This window comes from Amblyomma americanum, chromosome 2, assembly GCF_052857255.1.
Source record: "Amblyomma americanum isolate KBUSLIRL-KWMA chromosome 2, ASM5285725v1, whole genome shotgun sequence".
Classification (NCBI taxonomy): Eukaryota; Metazoa; Arthropoda; class Arachnida; order Ixodida; family Ixodidae; genus Amblyomma; species Amblyomma americanum.
The window spans coordinates 217,539,256-217,554,167 of NC_135498.1; the positions used below are offsets into that span (position 1 = coordinate 217,539,256).

Below are 14,912 nucleotides of genomic sequence, written 5' to 3' on the forward strand. Positions count from 1 at the left end.
CTACCTTGCCGTGCCCGAGCTGCAATACCCTATTCGTTAGTGACTGCGACATTGCAACTAGCGTGGAAAGCACAAGGACAGAGGCAAAAGGAACAGACGAGACAGTCTCGTCTGTTCCTTTTGCCTCTGTCCTTGTGCTTTCCACGCTAGTTGCAATGTCGCAGTCACTAACGAATACACACCAACTAGCCCAACTGTCCTCCATGAGCAATACCCTATGTGCCAGGCGTGAGCGAGTCATTGGGCCGCGTTTTTCGCACCTACGATGTGCATATAGCTCACGTGCCTGCGTGCAAGCTTCGTCACGAGTTGGTGTCCGTAAAGGACAAGCTAAAAAAGGAAAAGTTTCCCGGAGTAATTTATAAAATCCCCTGCTCAGACCGCGATCACTCCTACATAGGTGAAAGCGGAAACTTTGAAAGACGGCTGAATGAGCACAAGAATGATGTCAAGAAAAAGAAGGCTTGTTCCAACGCACTGGCTGAACACGTTGAAAACACGAAGCATGATATCGCTTGGGAAGAAGCGGCAATTATCGGCCGTGAGAAAAACTGGATGTCACGCCAATATCTGGAGTCTTTGTTTTTCCAGACAACAGATCAGACGCTCAACCGTAACGTCGGCAATCTGCCGCCCTCGTATGCTAGATGCCTGCGACGATTAGCACAACGTACTTAAGCTTTGTGTGCGAAATTTTTCCATCAGTGAACAAGACTTCCATGTGGAAGTTGAAACGTCCTTCCATCTTGACAACACCTTTTGGTCGGTGCTTCGTTATTTTCGCCTGAGTACGATAGAATGTGAACAAGTTTCAGGTGTTGATTCTTGAACTTTTTTATTTATGGCAACAGCTTGAAAGATCTGGACGAAAGGAAAGAAAACACAGAATGACGACGTATTTCGTGCTGTTGCCTTTAAAATGTATCACAAACTTACCTGCTTAGCCACAGTGTTGATTCTTGAACTGTTCGCTGTAGCAGCCATGCCGATTAAGACGCAAATTGACCAGATTTGTCACCGAACTTGTCCTGCCCTACAGTCGCCGCTCATCGCTGTCATCCCTATCTGACAGCTAAAGCTGCTTCTTTTCTTGTGCCTTGCGGCTCAACCAACTGCATCACAATTGGTCGGCATATCGGGAATTGTGTTCAAAGTCAAAACCATGCAGGCTTGGTGCACTGATTACGAACCGTCCCGCCTCTTGCCTGTACAACGAAAGTCACTGCTGACACAAGCGCTGCATTTTCGTGCCTGACACTTGCCTATGAAGACAGGTGTCGATTGAAAAGGGGCAACAAGATTGCACATGCGGTCCATCCGGCAATCTGGACGTGGTGCTGCATATTTTCTATTCACGAGTGCGGCACGTGGCTTGCATTAAGTAAAAACTATGCTCCATGTTGGCGCTGGCACAGTCTGAGTGTGTAAAAACACGGTGAACTGCAAATGGTCACTTTGGCAGGCATAATGTCATCGTGCTGCATGCTGCCGTGTTTCTTTCTGCGTGATGGTACATGAAGCACTAAGTATTTCGATTAAGGGTTGCACCAATTATATACTAAGTGGCACAACCCCGCGTAATCAAACTCTGTTCTTCACGAGTTTGTGGCGAACTGCCATTCCTGTATAGCACCCCAGAACTTGGACTTAACTGACGCGGTGCATTGCACTGGATTGAGTTAACCACTAAAATTTTGATTACGTATTACGAGACCACAGAAATTTATTAATTTTCTGGGATTTTGAATTAAGAGATTTAATTGTCAAGTTTTTAGTGTACAAGCGTTCAGAGAAGACTTCATTATCTCTGCTGGAGACACTGGCATCAAGGATATTGTTTCGAAGTGAGATGTGGCTTGACGCATCGCACATAAATCGAGACCACTTGTCTTGCCAAAGATATGTTTGAAGCTGGATCGGTTATGAAGCCGTATGGATGGGCACTGTGGGGCTTCAGGGGTAACGAGAGAAAAATGGGCAGAAATGACATATTGCAAGAGGTGTGAGGGATATCTATATAGTTATAGTTACGTGAGAAAAAGCAGCCAGCTCTGTTTTGGACATAGTTTAATAGCTTTAATGTAATGTGGACATCATACAGTTGAACCACTTATAACGAGTCTGACGGTCATGTGGATTGTGTTCACTGTATCCGAAGTTCGTAGTATGTGTTCCCACATTACACTTCAAAGTAACTGCTGCGGTGGCTCAGTGGTTATGATGCTTGGCCGCTGACCCGAAAGACATGGGTTTGATCCCGGCCGCAGCTGTTGTATTTCGATGGCGGTGAAATGCTAGAGGCCCTTGTACTGTATGATGTCAGTGCATGTTGAAGAACACCAGGTGGTCGAAATTATCCGGAGCCGTCCACTACGGCATCTCTCACACCCTAAGTTACTTTGGGACATTAAGCCCCATAAAACCATAAAACCGATTACACCCCAAAGTACAAAAGCAAACAAAAATGGAGATTACTGGTTAATAAAGTGTATAATGCATAAACAGGCTCTATCGTAGCACTCTCCAAGCTCATGCACTCTTCGCCAAGACTCTTGCTGCCAAAATTTCTTGGGTACATGATATAACTAACCGGGTTGAAGAGTTCATGGCAGCCTATGGTAGTTAGGCCTCTACACCATCATCTGCATCAGATCTGGCATCATCGCCTGCACTAGCGAAGTCTGGCCAGCGGTGCATCGTATACACACATATGATGAGAGGGGTTTTGGACGATGTCACCTGTCGTTCCTGGGCCCATGCTGCACACGTGTGCTCACAATGGCACTGTGTGCAACCTGCTGGCTCGAAGCACGCGGTAGCTACGCACAAGGTGGATAACCAATTATGCCATGTGCTTGGTGTTGAACCTTTTCTATTTGCTGCCATTGGTTGGTGGTGCGCAGTAGTTTCACTTTCAGCGGTGGCTGCTCCTACTTGAGGCACTCTGCCCAGCCAGCATGCACTGATTCACCATTTGTACTTCTATGGGTCACCGATTTCTTTCCAGGGAGATGCGCTTGGTGGTCTGTGTGTGCACTTGTGGGAAGCCTGAGTGTTTGATGCTCACTTCATTCGCTCTGACTGAGTTGTATCTCAGATGCAGTGCCTTTATCTAGTACAACTGCCTTTGTTTGTAATGAGCGAGCATTTGTTAGAGCTGTGGGCTCAGTTATGTTGATCAAGTTCAGTCTGGTAAAATCTTCTGATTGCGCAAATTGGCATTCAAGAATGGAAGGCTGGCCAGCTACAACACAGTGCCCGCATTTTCTTCCCTCCACAGTGGTGCAGATTGCTGAGGAGTACTACTCCAGCACAGACTATGACAAGGCCCTCAGGTGGGACTATTCTTTCATTCAGTGCGTGCCCTCAGCCCATGACCTTTTTTTAGTGAGGGTTCGATTTCATTGGTAGGAATACTGCACCAACCTGTACCATTGAATCAAACCTGCTGCTTGCTGCTACAAAAGTGCTTATGGGCAAGGGGGCCAAGCAGCTGTGAACTATCACAATGCGCTTACATACGGGCAGCCCGGGCCTGGGGAATGGATCGTGAAAAGCCATAAAACGGTCAGCTGCCCTGGCGGCTTTTTCGCATTGCACGGGTGGAAGGGGGCGAAGCATCCGAAAATGACCGAGAGATTTCGGTAACTTTCGCCATCGCCGTTAACGCACCGAATGTGTTACAAAGTTCCTCCCAAGCTTAAAACAACGCAAATGCGGACTGATTTCTGCGCGCACTAGAAGCAGCTGTCCAGCCCTTGTGCTGATCGACATTTTCATGGAAATTGGCAATAAATGGTCTCATTCAACAGTTACATTTTTCAAAAATTAGGCGGTTTGGATGATATGTTTCATTAGATAAGACTTTTTCTGCATTTATTATCGAGGTTTTACTGGATCATTCCAGCTAGCATGAGGCGCGGCGAATACAAGGTGGCTAAGGCCTAATGTGCACAGGCATGACTGCGGTTTTTTCTCTCAATGTGTGACCAGAAGGTGACTTGCCGAATCCAATCTCGCCTCATTCTGCTTTCTAGCCCTTTATCGTCTGCTTTTAGTACAAGATGTGCTTGTGTTTTGCATGCCTGCCTGGACGGCGCAGCCAGCATTGCCTGAAACGAATACAGCAAATGCACATGCAGTGGAAAAGATAGCTTTAAGAGACTTAAATAGTACGAAATTTTGGCCCTGCTGCATTCATCGGCCTTTTTCACAGCAATTTCACACATCCCATCTGGTCAATGTATAACCACAAGTAAGGTTTCACAACTACCACTCGCTATAACAGCACCACCTATGCTTGGAGCTTCCGGCTTGTTTGTACCACTTCAGTTCAGACATTCTAGGCACATAGTTGGGCAAGTTGGTGGGACATGATTCGAAATGACCAGCGCGGAAACAGACCATGGCGTCAGCGTCTTTTCTTCTCTTGTCTGTTCCCGCGCTGGTCATTTCGAAGCAAAGTTAGTTCGGTAAAATCAGAGTTCAAGGTTCGTTTATTGCATGTTTAGGGTACAAGATTGGAAAAACACTGGAATACTGTTTTAGGTTTTATTGAAAAAGAAGGAAAAGTATAGAGTGCATTAATAAAGTTGCACAGAAGGAGATCCCAAAGTAGAAACTGTCATGGGGGCCTCCTGTTATTAATTGTACATATGAAACTGATAAAAATATGGCAGATAACAACCAGATAGGCAGTAAATACTGTGTAGTGGGAATTAATAAACTCAACAAAAGTTAGGTAAGCATATCGAATTTTACACATTTAGAAACATGATGAAAAAGAAAACATAATACTATATAAAAAATACTCAATAAATAAAAGCAGTACACAATAAATACAGGGTTCATTGATCATGGTCATCATCAGCCTGACTATGCCCACTGCAGGGCGAAGGCCTCTCCCATGTCTCTCACATCAACACTGTTCTTTGCCAGCTGTAGCCACTGTATCTCTGCAAATTTCATTTCATCGCCCAGCTAATTTTCTGCTGCCCCCTGCTATGCTTGCGTTCTCTTCGAATTCATTCCGTTACCTGTAAGGACCAGCGGTTATCTTGCCTTCGCATCACATGCCCTGCCCAAGTCCATTTCTTCCTCTTGATTTCGACTAGGATGTCATTAACCTGCGTTTGTTCCCTCACCCACTATGCTTGCTTCCGGTCTCTTAATGTTACACCTATCACTTTTCTTTTCATGACTCGCTGCGTTGTCCTTAACTTAAGCTGAGACGTTTTAATTAGCGTCCACGTTGTGGTAGGTGAGTATTGGTAAGATACAGCTGTTGTATACTTTTCTTTTGAGGTATATTGGTAAACTGGCATTCATGATCTGAGAGAACATGCTATATGCGCTCCACCCCATTCTTATCCTTCTAGTTATTTCCCTCTGATGATCTGGATCAGGTGTCACTACCTGCTCTAAGTAGATGTATTTCTTTACAACATCCAGCACCTCACTACCAATTGTGAACTGCTGTTCTCTTGCTGTACTGTTGAACATTACTTTGGTTTTCTGCTTGTTCATTTTTATACCCACCGTTCTGCCCTGCCTGTCAAGCTCATTGATCATGATTTGCATTTCACCTCCTCAGTGACTCAGGAAGGCAATGTCAGCAGGGAATCGCAGATTATTTAGGTATTCTCCATTAACTCTTATCCCCAACTGTTCCAAATCCAGGCCCAAGAACAACTCCCGTAAAAAGGCAGTTAAAAGCATTGGCGAGATCGTGTCTCGTTGCCTGACGCCCTTCCATATTGGAATTTTATTGCTGACTTTATGCAGGACTATGGTAGGTGTGCAGTCATTATAGATATCTTCCAGTATTTTCACATAAGCTTCTTCTACGCCCTGATTCCACAATGACTGCTGTGTTTCCACTGAGTCAAATGCTTTCCCGTAATCTATAAAGGCTATATATAGGGTGTTAGCTATATTCTGCACATTTCTCTTTCACCTGATTGTTATTGTGAATATGGTCTATTGTTTAGTGCCCTTTAAGGAAGCCTTGGTTGATTGAAGTCTAAAGTTGTCCCGATTCTATTTGCAATTACCTTAGTAAATGGAAGCACCGGATGCGTTGTACAGGCTGAAAGTCATTATTCTAATAGATTGGTTTTGAAGATGACATAAAGAAGAAAGATGGCTATAGTATGTTTTCCCCTTGATGATAAACAGTAATTGAGATGGCTATGAGTGAATGCATTATAAAGTAAATAAGAATATATTGCTGAAAATAATAATACATTCTAATTAGTGCACGGATACCAGATTCAGCTTTTTTGCTAATATGGATTTAGTGTGGAGGTTAAATTTTAGATGTGACAAGTGTCACACCAAGGAATGTTGCAGATCTAAATGGGAGAATGGTGCGGTTATCTAGGTATACTTCAGGAATGGTGAGAAGCTGCTTTTGTTGTGAGTTAAATGTCGTTAGCTTCATTTCAATTGGGTTGCTTCAGCACCAGTCCATTACATGTTCAAAATCAGCATCAATTTTCAATGTTAGGCCACTTAAATTATCCCTTGTGCTTTTTAATCCCATCATTCCCTTCCCCAGTGATGGGTTTACATCCCTGCTTTTCCCCTCCTCTCTTTATCTATCTTTCTAGAGGAAAATATGACAGTCTCATCAGCACAAGATCATTAATGTAAATTAAAAACAGAAGGGGACCTAGAACAGGGCCCTGTGGGAGTCCTTGATTAATTGTAATTGGCTGGGATAAAGTATTAGATATTTGGACGAACTGATTTCTGTTAGCAAGGTAATTACTTAGTAAAGTTAGAGTGGGCCCACAAATTCCCAGTGATTCAAGTTTTAGAAGGAGTATAGGATGAATAACTGTGTCAAATGCTTTTGCAACATTAGTGAATACAGTTGCTGTCCAAAGTCCGTTATCAATGAAGTGTTTAATTGTGTCAGTAAATTCTATCAGTGCGAGCTCAGTGGAATAGTTTGGGCACAATCTGAACTGATGGGGTATCAGAAGGCTGAATTTTAGAAGGCAGTTCATTAGATGATTAACGATGAGTTTTTCTATTAGTTTACTTAAAAATGGTAGGATAGTTATTAGACAATGATCCATAACAACGCGACAGATGGGACAAAGAAGAGGAGACACAACACACAGCGCTGACTCACAACTAAAACGTTTATTGGCTGCCAGCCAGTATAAATACTGGCCTGGTGGCCGGGAAAAAATACAAGCACGCTTGACTTGCGTGATATCAAACATCGCCAGTTCATCAGGCACGTGTCAACATACAAGAGTCATCAGTGCAAAATATCACCCCTACAGCAGGCACGAGTTTTCATTCACAATCAAGGTAGCGGGTTTCCTTATCCGACAAGGCTACAGGAGTGCTGATACACTGATCTGAAGTCCTAGCTATCAGGTGGGCTTCCATTATTTCCCTAGTTAGCGAGTCGCGGTTCTTACCTAATACAGAGCATTCCTTGTAAAGGGGAAAACAAGTTTTTGAGTCGTCGTTGTCTTCCTCGTCATCGTCATCTTCGTTGTCTTTGCAGTTTCTGCAATGTTTTGCTACGTGGCCTGTGATAGCGACACGAGAGACATTATATTGGTGCTCCTTTAATCTTTCGTTAACACATCGGCCAGTTTGGCCGATGTAACATTTGCCACATGACAGAGGTAGAGAGTAGATGACCCCTTCCCGGCAAGGCACGAATTGTTTCGCGTGCCTTATCAAGCAGCTGCGTGGTTCCCTTCCTACTGAATTTACTTTTTTGACCAGGCTAGACAGTCGCTTAGGCGCCGAGAAGACAACTTCGACACCAGCATGTTTCCCAATTCTTTTCAAGTTATGCGAGACTTGGTGCAGATACGGTACTACGGCAATATTTTCTTTTCCTCCTGTCTCGCTTCACCTATCTTATCCAGTCCGACCTTTTTCCTCAGTTTTTCCACAACAGAACCCAAAACGTCTGCATGGTAGCCAGCCTTTGACAGGCGCTTAAGTTGGTTGCAGAAGCTGCGCTCCAACCTGTGCGCACAAGATTTCATTACAGCGTTGTAAAGCACAGAAAAAGCGACCCGGAAATAATGGAAGCCCACCTGATAGCTAGGACTTCAGATCAGTGTATCAGCACTCCCTCTGTAGCCTTGTCGGATAAGGAAACCCGCTACCTTGATTGTGAATGAAAACTCGTGCCTGCTGTAGGGGTGATATTTTGCACTGATGACTCTTGTATGTTGACACGTGCCTGATGAACTGGCGATGTTTGATATCACGCAAGTCAAGCGTGCTTGTATTCTTTTCCCGGCCACCAGGCCAGTATTTATACTGGCTGGCAGCCAATAAACGTTTTAGTTGTGAGTCAGCGCTGTGTGTTGTGTCTCCTCTTCTTTGTCCCGTCTGTCGCGCTCTTATGGATCATCGTCAGCACCAACTCGCCCAACAACTGGTATTGTTATTAGACAACAATTATCCAAACTGCTTTTATCACCTCGCTTGCTTACAGGAGCAACTTAATTTTGGCGTTTTTAAGTTGATCTGGAAAGACACAGGAGATTAATATTTTGTTGATAAGATTAGTAAGAATGGGTGACAATTCATGGACAGCACACCCGGTATTTTTTAAGCTGGTTGATAACATCTGTGACGAAAATAAAAAGAGTAAGGCCAACGAGCAGGCTGCCAAACTGTGGAAAAAATTAGTTAAATGCATTTGCTATGCCTTTAAAGTGAGTTAAACTGTGCGCATCATCATTACTAAAGTTCTGCTCTGAGAGATTAAAAACTCCTTAATTAACTGCCGATTCATGTGCATGTTATTTTTGTTTTTACTTATTTCCTTATGCAATGGTTAAAACATGGTTACTAGAATATGTCTGCAAGCTGGCTTCTTACTTATAAGGTGCTTCCATAGCGTGGAAGCTCTGGTGGCACTTCTGCAGGACAGGAAAAAGAAAATGGAGCCTAGAATGCTCTTTTAATATCGTATAGTTGGACTTCAGTATGAGAGTAGACTGGAAGCAGTATTGTTGCAGTGCTTTTGACTGGTGTTTGGGTAGTACTGTTTAGAGTGGATAAATCCCCCCAAAAAATTTTATGTTGATTTTTGGCACAGATAACTGTTTTCAGACTGAAAATATGCAAGGGTGCCAAACGCACTTCATGGACAATAAGTAATAAAAATAATGATACCTTTATTTGCCATCATAGGGATGGGGGAGGTAAGGAGAAAAGGCCGAGCGACCGGCTTGATGAGCTCGCCCCCCTCCCCATGACTGTTGAAAATTGCAACCAGCTGCTGGCCGTAACTCATCTTTGGCAATGGGAGCACTGAAACACTGGGCCAGACAAGTGTGACTGTGTGAGTGATTGGCGATATTGGTACAATCTCCCACGACAAGCACAGCTTGGGATTGGTTAAGGGGGGACATGGCTCCTAAAAATAAGTTTTTAAAATTTTAGACCGAACTTGATGAAATTCTCTGCTCTTATTCAGTTTCTTGCGCTGATTTCAAATATCTAATTTTTTAATGGGCCAATTAGTTACAAATGTAAATGAAATTAATTGTTCATAATTTGCAGAAACAACAAAAAAATAACTGCACTACAGAAATTGATATTGACGTATGGATAGATACTAGAAAGCATAAGGAATGCAATGTTATTGACGTATGGATAGATACTAGAAAGCATAAGGAATGCAATGTTAGAGTACTTTTTTCATGTAACAAGTCTTAGCAATGCTCCAGATTTGGGTACGCTAATCTAAAGGAGAACTGCAAAATGTTAAAGCATAATTTCAAAATTTGTCACTAACGTTTGCACTCGTAGCCACATGCCACAATAAAAATCATATTGCTGTCGCAGAAGAACTTGCTTTGGGGCTAGTTGGTTCATGATTGAAGTTCTGAAAGGCGCAAAAGACGCACACACAGGAAAAAAGCGGGGAAAAAAGGGGGAAAAAAGGCGCTCTTTGTGTCATCCCCCTTTTTTCCTGTGTGTGTCTTTTGCGCCTTTCAGAACTTCAATTGCTGTCGCAGATTAGCAAGAAGTGATAAATAGGTATTTTGAAATAGAAAGCATTTTTGTGCAGAATTGAGCTCACAGTGATGTCATAAATTGATCCACAAGATGGGAAACTAGGTGAATTAAAGGAGTATTACCTGTAGGTTCTGAAAATATAATTAAAAAAAAAAAAGATTTTTCTCTTGTCAAAGAGCCATGTCCGCCCTTAAAGGAATCGTAGCATCACAATTCTTCCACTCATTATTTCATCTTGTAATTTGTTTCTTGCTTTGCAACAAATAAAGCTGCGAACAATGGAGCTTTTTCTTGGTGCTCTCAAACAGTGTATGGCGGTTGTAAATATGGACGGGTGCACACTTAATGAGTTTCAGATGTAATGGAGTGATGAGCATTGTGGGACACCTCTTGCAAGCCCTTTTCTCGTGGCCAGCTTTGGTGCTGCTTGTGACGGCTCCTTCCTCCTGGCGCGCAGCATCCTGACGCACGTGCTGTGGGACTACCGGTCGGAGCGGTGGCGTCCCCTGGTGTCCAACATCTTGACCACGGCGCTCAAGTGCGCCTACCTGTCGGCCACCATGCCGGCCTTCCTCATGCTGGGCCTGGAGTTCATCTCCAGCTGTATCCTTGTGTGCTTTTTATTTATATGTTTTTTTCTGATACAGAGGGGAGTGGAATACATAACATAATATGAATAAGAGAAAAGCACAGACATACATATAGTGATGTCAATCGAGAAATGTTAAACTGTGCAAAAATGATTAAATACGAACACCAAAACAGGGTTCGTGCGGGTTCTTGAAACCCTTGAAAACGCTTGAATTTGAAAAGTTTGTTTTCAAGGCCTTGAAATTCCTGGAATTTTCGCAGATCCTTGAAAATCCTTGAATTTCCTAAATTTTTATTCTTAATAAACTTCCAGTGATTGTATTTAATAAAATATCAACCCACCTGCAATCCCGCTGTGATATTGTTAAAAATAGAGTGCGAGTTTCGTACAAAGTCAAGTAAGCACGTGCCTAGCGGACGCTCGTGAACGTCTGGCCACAATGACGCTGGCTTGTCCACCGTTTCCGCTCAACCATTTCCTGTGTACTTTCCAGTTGAGTAGATAAGTAGCGTGGCTTTTTGGGCTTGTTGGTACATAGTTCCAGTACACTGTAGCGCAGCAAAAGACGAGGACACAAGAGACAAGAGACGAACACCACGAGCGCTAACTTCCAACAAATTTTATTCTCGTGAAGCATCACATTTATACACCGGAAAACAGTAATCACACGTGCGAACAGTATCAATTTCTTAGAAAAACGAGCTCTTTATCTGAGAGGAGAATGGAAGGTGTGCTTACACACGAGCATCCTGACCTATTTATCTTTTCGGCTTCAATGATTTCGCGCGTTAACTTTTCTCTACTTTTTCCTATCACAAGACTTTTATCAAAGAAAGGCTTACAGGGTTTTGACTTGCATGCGAGAAAGAGCTCGTTTTTCTAAGAAATTGATACTGCTCGCACGTGTGATTACTGTTTTCTGGTGTATAAATGTGATGCTTCAGGAGAATAAAATTTGTTGGAAGTTAGCGCTCGTGGTGTTCGTCTCTCGTCTCTTGTGTCCTCGTCTTTTGCTGCGCTACAGTGTATTGGAGTAGACAAATGGCCGCCGCTGTGTGTGTGTGATTGCACGCTCGAAACGTGGTATTTTGTGCGCGTTTAGCGCTTGCGTGTGCGGTTGTACCGACACGTTTTGTGCTCGTGTAACGCTTATGCGTGCGTGTGCGGTTGTATCGTCACGTTTTGTGCGTGTGTAACGCTTATGCATGCGTGTGCGGTTCCGTCGTGACATTTCGTGTCTTTATCGCTTGCGTGTGCGGTTGTATCGTCACGTTTTGTGCACGTGTAACGCTTATGCGTGCGTGTCTGGTTCCATCGTGACATTTTGTGCGATGTGTATGTGCGGTTGTATCGCGAGATTTATTGCACGTGTACGGCGGTATCGTGACATTTTGTGCATCTTCAGCGTAGTGTGTGCCAGTCAACGTGCGTGCAAACAATGCCCGGAAAATGCAAATTTCAGAGGTCGTGGCTGAACAACGACAACTACCGAGAGTGGCTTGCGCCGTACATGTCAAATCCGCACAAGGCAAAATGCAAATTTTGCTGTAAGTGTTTCGACATCACTGCCATGGGGGAGTCGGCAGTAAAAAGCCATCTAAAAAGTGCAAAGCATAGAGAGCACATACAAGCCGCCGGGAGCAGCTGCATAATAAGGAGCTTCCTGACCATATCTGAATGTCAAGCGAATGACCCACAGCCAGCGCCATCGCAGTCGTCAAACTTGATGGATGCATGCAAGAAGCATGAACTTGTGATAGACGCAGAAATTTTGTGGACATTGAAGGTTATAACATCGCACTATTCATATAATTCGTCATCACAGGTGAATGAATTGTTTAAGAGGATGTTTCCAGACAGTGAGGTGGCACAATCTTTCACATGCGGTGAGCAGAAGTGCTCGTATATCGCGTGCCATGGTTTGAGGCCATTCTTTCTTACCTCTTTGCGGCGGGAGATAGAGAACAGCGACTACTACGTTGTCTTGTTCGACGAGTCTCCGAATGCGAATTGCCAGCAAAAGCAACTGGACGTTCATCTAAGGTACTGGGATGCATCACAGTCGGTCACCGTACGCTACTTCACATCTGTGTTTATGGGCCATGCCAGGGCTGAAGACCTGCAAGAAAAACTGCTTGGCACCTTAGAACCACTTCCGTTACATAAAATAGTGCAAATATCAATGGACGGACCCAATGTGAATCTCAAGGCATTCAGAGGCCTGCAGGAGCACCTACAGAAGAACTATCAGGTGAGATGCTTAGACTTGGGCAGCTATAGCTTGCACACTGTGCATAATGCCTACGAGGCAGGTCTTACAGCAAGCAAATGGAGCTTGGACATTTTACTCTCAAGTGTGTGTAGGCTGTTTCTTGATGCACCTGCCCGGAGAGAAGACTTTGTAGCTGTCACTGGGCAAACTCTGTTTCCTCTGAAGTTCTGTGCACATCGGTGGATTGAGAACGTCGCAGTGATAGAGCGGGTTCTGCTTCTCTGGCCTGACGTCAAGAAGTATGTGGAAGTGGCAAGAAGCAAGGAAGTGAACCTTCCCAGGTGTGCTTCTTTTCAGAATGTTTGTGACTTTTGCTGTGACCCACTAGTGGTAGCAAAGCTCTAGTTTGCACTTGCTATTGCAATGACCCTCCAGCCATTTCTGACACACTTTCAGACAGATAAGCCAGTTATGTTCTTTTTGGCAAAGGACCTTGAGAATATTGTCAGAAAACTGCTAACAAAGTTTCTCAAGTCTTCCGTTCTCTGTTCATCAGTGGGAATCACTGGCCTCCTGAAGATTGACTTTGAAGATTTAAACAACCATGTGCCACTCGAGAAGATAGATGTTGGTCACACAGCCGAGCAGCTTCTTAAAAACCACAAAGTAAGTGTGAAAGCTGCATTTTAATTTCGCATGCAGTGCAAGCAGTTTCTTCTAAGTGTCACAAAAAAGATCCTGGAGAAGAGCCCCCTGCGATATCCCATTGTGAGAGGCCTCTCTTCACTAGACCCCAGGCAGATGTCATCGAAGCCGGATGAGTGTGCGGAAGGCTTAAAGAAAGTTCTGGATGCACTCATTTCAGCAGAGCGAATCCATGAGCATTCAAAGGATACTGTGCTTGCACAGTTCATTGAGCTGCTACAGGAGCGCAAACATGAGTTGCAGCTATTTGAAAGGAGCTCGCTGTAAGGCTAAAGAAGAAGATGCGTCTGATGATTTGAAAAGACGAAGACGAGGTGACAGTGTTCTCGAGAGTTTTTGCCAGCGCTACGCTTGTGTGTCTTTTGCCGATCTGATCCCAGACTGCTGCCGTTGCCGTTCCCGTCGCCCCAGTACCTCGTAACAAACCCCCCGTTACATTTGGTGGAGGAGCCGGGTAAAAACATCGGCCCTGGAGCTCCGTAGTCGTGCTCTCCCGGCGCGCACGATGCCTGAGGATGTCCAACACCAGGCCGTACAAGTGGGCCAGGCTGTCATCTGTGCCGGCTCTCTTCGTCAACGGGACCCGACCATTTTCAGCGGGACTGACGAGAACGATGTGGAAGATTGGCTCACATCGTACGAGCGGGTGAGCGTATACAACAAATGGGACGATGTGACGAAGCTATACAACGTCATCTTTTATCTCGCCGGTGTGGCTAACCTCTGGTATCGCAACCATGAGGCAGATATTCAAACCTGGTCCATTTTTAAGACTAAATTTGCAGACGTATTTGGTCGACCGGCTGTCAGGCAACTCCGAGCCGAACAGCGATTGCGTGAACGATCTCAGCAGGCTAGTGAAAGCTTCACTAGCTACATTGAAGATGTCGTCGACTTGTGCAAGCGGGTCAACGCTCGTATGTCGGAAGCCGACAAGATCCAACACATCTTGAAAGGCATCGATGACGACGCTTTTCAGATGCTTCTAGCGCGCGACTCGCGTACCGTTGCTGAAGTCGTCACGCTGTGTCAAAGCTTTGAGCAGTTGCGCAAGCAGCGGATTCTGACACGCCAGCGGCCACAGCAGGTTGAGTCGCTCGCTGGGCTCACGCCTGCTCCTGACCCCTCGCTGCTACAGCAGATTAAAGACTTCGTGCGGGAAGAAGTGGCACGTCAACTTTCCTTTCTGCCGAGCGCTCACGACCGACCATCATATCTGACTCCAGCGCTCCGACATACAATTCAAGAGCAAGTTGCTGAGGCTCTTCCACCGGCTCATCCGTCACCACCTGTCACGGTTCCGCTGACATACGCTGACGTTGTCGCCAGACCACAACCTGTGGCGGCTCCGCTCACATATGCCGAAGCCGTCGCGAGACCGCCTCC

General features: G+C 44.8%; 1 protein-coding gene and 1 pseudogene across 2 annotated transcripts in view; both read left to right on the top strand.

The window, feature by feature from the left end:
* gry (trafficking protein particle complex subunit 11 gry) overlaps positions 1-14,912 on the top strand; it is a 374,318-nt gene that overhangs the window by 137,329 nt on the left and 222,077 nt on the right. For both annotated transcript variants that reach the window (XM_077655723.1, XM_077655724.1), the window contains exons 13-14: positions 3,281-3,335; positions 10,475-10,620. In XM_077655723.1, the coding sequence (XP_077511849.1) occupies positions 3,281-3,335; positions 10,475-10,620 (201 nt within the window). The remainder of the gene's footprint in view (positions 1-3,280; positions 3,336-10,474; positions 10,621-14,912) is intronic.
* Positions 11,936-13,887, top strand: LOC144122157 (uncharacterized; annotated as a pseudogene).